Source organism: Marmota monax, unplaced genomic scaffold (genome assembly GCF_021218885.2).
Source record: "Marmota monax isolate L192 unplaced genomic scaffold, Marmota_monax_Labrador192_F-V1.1 WCK01_AAM20220418_F8-fsc00022, whole genome shotgun sequence".
In the NCBI taxonomy this organism is placed as follows: domain Eukaryota; kingdom Metazoa; phylum Chordata; class Mammalia; order Rodentia; family Sciuridae; genus Marmota; species Marmota monax.
In genome coordinates this window covers 2429091-2433865 of record NW_026695215.1, presented here as the reverse complement: position 1 = coordinate 2433865, position 4775 = coordinate 2429091, and the positions used below count along the sequence as shown (strand labels likewise).

Sequence of the window (4775 nt, the reverse complement as noted above, 5' to 3'; positions counted from 1 at the left end):
TACAGATCTGGTTCCAAAATCTGGTTCAATGAAGTCCATGTCAGCAGCTAACATGGAAAACAGGACCCAAAATCCACAGCACTCAAAGCTGAAGGTGTTAAGATTACACAGATACTTCAACTTTCCTGAGGTGGTCACAAAGGAGGAGAAAAATAATCCTTTGAAATGACATAAAACTGGGATGGCTGTCAGAGGCCAAAAAAGAAAGCTGTTAAAAAACAGCAGGGGTCAAGTTTAATAGCCAGCCAGGCTCCTCAAGAAGCCTCCTTTCCCAAACTCCTCCCTTCCTCCCTCCCTCCCTGCTCTACTTCCTTCACACTCCAAGTCAGCCTGACTTTGTCATTCAAACAAATGCTCTTATCTCTTCACACCACAATACCAGAAGCGGTTCCTCCTAGCCAAATAAACATTGTAAAAACGTTTTTTTAAGAAAAAAGTAGAAATGTCCCTAAATTTCTCTCAATTTTGTCCAGAAAATAACAGAGAAAACCAAAACAGCACAGAACTATTTTTCCTGCTCCAGTACACATAAAATTGCTTTGAGAACTCAAAAAGCATTTATTTTACAGTATTCAGTAAAAACATGTTAAACTCTTCTGCTCTGCCACCCTAGACCTATACAGAATTTAGTCATGCAAGTGACTAAACCCTGCGGGAAGGTGATTAATGCACCCAGCAATCTATTCCATTTCCAAATTCCCATTTTCAAATATTTCCTGTCAGGATTATATAATTTCTTAAATTATATACCTACTAGCTTTTTTGTCAAAGGCTTTCCAATTAATAATAAAAATTAAGAATGACAGAATCATCAAATACCTTGTTTTTTACAAATCCTTCAGAGTACTTGACACATCTTCAGAATTTTCAACACTTTGGATTGAATTAAGTAACCAAATTTACTCAAATGCAAGAACAAATCCTTGCAATACATCAATTTGGACAGTTTCTCTCAGTTTCTACAATTGCTTTCTAATTGTGTTTGATTATCAACCTAAGTGGGATCAGTGGGGAAAAGGGGGGGGGGGGCAGGCCTATGTATCACAATCAAAATAAATAATTCCTCTGCCACAAAGGAATACTGAAATGCCTCCCAGGCAAACCAACAACAACAACAAAAAAAAAAAAAAAAAAAAAAAAAAACACATATTTTAAGGCAAGATATGTTAATATAGCTTTAAAGAAACCTATAGCCTCTAATTTCTTTTGGCTTTGTTAGGGGAATAAATCCCTTTTGTTTGAAGACTCACCACACTTCAACTATACTTAAAACCTAAGATGTATCAAGTATTCTAAAAGACATAGACACTTTCTTTTATTCTGTAGAGGCTATTTTACAGATTAAAGACCTCCTTAAGAAAAATAAAAATAAAAAATAAAAAAGCTTACACTGCCTCCTACTGTCAGAAGGAAGAATGTATGAGGTCAAATATGGTCCACACACAGCACAGTGCAACAAGATCAAGGGAACAGATCTGTTTCCAAATGAAACTGCTGAAATACTGTCTATGACAGGTTCAGATACAGTGCAAAACACACCACATGGCATGATGTCAGCATGAGAAATCATCCCCAAACGGGCTTTCAACTTGATGCACAACATAAACACAACAGGATGAAGGACCCAAAGTGCCACCCTACTTGGCTGAGGGTGAAGTTCCCAGCTCTAAGTCAGCATTAGCAGTTGGTGCCCCTCCCACCCCCCACCCCCCACCCCCCACACCACTACCCAGAGCAAGCCAATGGCTCCATCTCAGAATACAACCAGGATGCCTCCTCATCTTTTAGTCAGCAGGTATGGCCAGGGCTTCCTAAGCCTGAGGACTTTCTCCACATTTAAGAAGTTGGAAGGAATGTCACACCCAACTTGTCACAGAGATACATCTGTTATCTTCAAAATTTGACAGCTCTGCTTCCTGCCCCTGCCTACCTCAGCCATGATACTGCATTACCACTGATGCTGTACATCACAGAATATGAAACACAGAAACACAAACAATACTTTTGGGCTTGTTTCTTTAAAAATGGCATTTTGTATTAAAAGTCTTAAAATGAAGAGACAATGATTAAACGAGTGGAATTAAAATTACAATTAGAACTTGATACATCATAACAGTGAAATCTTGCTCTTGCTTCTGAAGGTACACCCTATAACAGAAAATCAAAACATTTAAAAAATAATATGTAAGGGGAGCTAAATACCTGAAAATTGAACAAAATGAAGCAAAAAAAGGGGGGGGGGGAGGGACAACCCATTACAAGACATAGACATTACATTTTAAAGGCTGAAAATAATAAATTCACCGAACAACAGGCCCTTTTGTCCTGGCTCCTTCAGGAAGATTACTGAAAGGAAACTGGTAAGTGGTTTGGGGAATAGCAGATTCTGGTACTGGTGGGAAATTCACCGGTTGGCAGCGGCTGAACAGCTGAGTTTTGAAGGCACTCTGCAGACACAGGGGTGCTGGGGGCCCTGAATCACATTTACAAAGTCTTTGTATTATATTTTTAAAAGCTAGTCATTAAAATCTGTTGCTGCCAACCAAAAGAATTTTTTTTAAAAAAAAAAAAAAAAAGCTAAACTTAAAACACACACACACACACCATAGTACACACAAAAATGTGCAGGATCTGTAACATTTTTTTTTCACAGCTGATAAAAAAAAATACTACCATTCTCCCAAGGCTCCCCTTTGATACAGTAGGTAAACAAAATAGATTTTTTTTTTCCACAAATATCAGCAGACACTTTCTGGCACCCCACACTGTATTGGCATCAGTGTTAACAGTCCCAGTTCAGATGTGCAATACTTCAGATTGGATACAATGTAACAAGAATCCAACTTTGCATAGACATCCTCAGAATCACAACCAGTCACGAGGGGTTGCCCTTCCAAGCTGGCAGGAAAGGAACCCGATCTAAATTTCCAGCTACTCCTGGAAAACAAGGAAAAAACAAGAGTTTCTTCCTCTCCTTCTGCTCCTTCATATGGGTTTCCCGGACTGGACTGGACTTCCATGTATTTAAAACTCGGAACTAGAAAAGAGTCATTAACAAAAGAGAGAGAGGGACAGAGGGAGAGAAAGAGAGAGAGAAGACCCCCCCCTTCCACCTTCTCCCCCTCCACTTCCTCCACCTCCCCACCCCCATTTATTTCCAGGCTGAAACTTTTGCTTGCCGGGTGTCGAGCTGCCAATACAGCACCCTAACGGCCACTTAAACGGGGGAATATGCGTCAACCGAAATCAATGAGAAACGTACATGCTGCAAAGAGCCACATTTCCACCAGGGTCTCGGATGGTCAGGACGGGGCACCCCTCGGACACGGGGCGAAGGCAAGGGATGCGGGCCCCGGAAGCCAGCCGGGCTCCCGGGACACCCCGGCCAATGCAAAGTCGTCTCCAATCTCAAAGCAAGAAAGGAAATCACATTTAGAGAGTCGGATGCGTTTGGCTTTTGTGCGCAGAGCAAGGCCGGCGCCTGGCGGCCGCGGGCGCCTCAGAGGATCACGCAGGCCGAGCAGCAGCCCTCGTCGCCGTTGGGCTGAGCCGCGTAGTTCATCTGCCGCACGATCTCGGCGAAGAGCTCATCCACAGAGGCTTTGTTTTTGGCCGATGTCTCCATGAACGGGCAGCTCCACTCCTCGGCCAGGGCCTTGCCCTCACCGTAAGAGACCTCGCGTTCCCCCTCCAGGTCCACCTTGTTGCCCACCAGGATCATGGGCACGCGCTCGTACCGCTTCACGCGGATGATCTGGTCCCGCATGGGCTTGATGTCCTGGAAGCTCTGCTGGTTCACCAGGCTGTAGACTAGGATGAAGCCCTGGCCGTTCTTGATGTACAGGTCCCGCATGGACGCGAACTGCTCGGTGCCCGCCGTGTCCAGGATCTCCAGCACCGACGGCGACGAGTCCACTTCGATCTCCTTGCGGTAGAAGTCCTCGATGGTCGGGTCGTACTTCTCGATGAAGGAGCCCGTCACGAACTGCACGGTGAGCGCGGACTTGCCCACGCCGCCCGAGCCCAGCACCACCACTTTGTACTCTCTCATGGCTCCGTCGGCGCTCGCACCACGCCTGCCGCGGCCCCGTCGGGGCTGCGCGCCGCTGAAGGCTGGGCTTGGCGACTAGACTTCTTCCCTTCCTCAGCTCCACAGCAAAAACCCACGCGAGCGCGGCCCGGAGCGTAGGGTGTGGAGATCGCGGGCCGGCTCCGGGCCGACCTGAGGCGGCGGCGGCGCGTCCCTGGGGCGCGGGTCCGGGGCCCCGCTGCAGTCCGCGGCGGCGGCGGCGGACCGGAGGACAATGCAGGCAGCTGAGCGAGGCGACGGCTGGAGTTCCTCACGGCGGCAGCCCAGGAGGGCGGGGAGGCGGCGGCACCGGGCTGCAGAGGCGGCTGCTAATTGCGCGTCGGGCCGGGACACGTAGGGCATGAGTCCCCGCGGAACGTGCGCCCACCGCCGAGGCCCATCGCGCTCTCTCCTGCAGCCTCCGTGGGGCGAGGGCTTCCTACTCGCCGCGCGCAACCCGGCCCTCCCCGCGCGGGCGAGCATGCCCAGTGCGCCTCCGGTCGCCCGCCCGACTTCCGCGCCCGGTTTTCTGCTGGGTCGGGCGGAGGCGGGGTTAGAGGCGGGGCTCTGGATTTGAGTCTCGGGAAGCGGATTCGGGAGCCAAGCAAGTCCAGGAACTAGATAAGTGTGTGCGCTGCGGGAGAAAGGTGTGTCTACGTGTGTAAGAGGAGCTGGGAAAGCTCGGACCGGAGGATGGAGGTCACCT

At 48.3% G+C, this 4775-nt stretch overlaps 1 protein-coding gene across 1 annotated transcript; it reads right to left on the bottom strand.

Moving 5' to 3' along the window:
• Window positions 1–2568: 2568 nt before the first annotated feature.
• Window positions 2569–4062, bottom strand: Rap2b (RAP2B, member of RAS oncogene family). The gene has a single exon (XM_046431849.2). The coding sequence runs from the start codon at window positions 4049–4051 to the stop codon at window positions 3500–3502; it is 552 nt and encodes a 183-aa protein (XP_046287805.1). The 5' UTR covers window positions 4052–4062; the 3' UTR covers window positions 2569–3499.
• Window positions 4063–4775: the final 713 nt, after the last annotated feature.

Coding starts and splice junctions, on each gene's coding strand:
- Rap2b (XM_046431849.2), bottom strand. CDS start 4,051: ATGAGAGAGTACAAAGTGGTGGTGCTGGGCTCGGGCGGCGTGGGCAAG.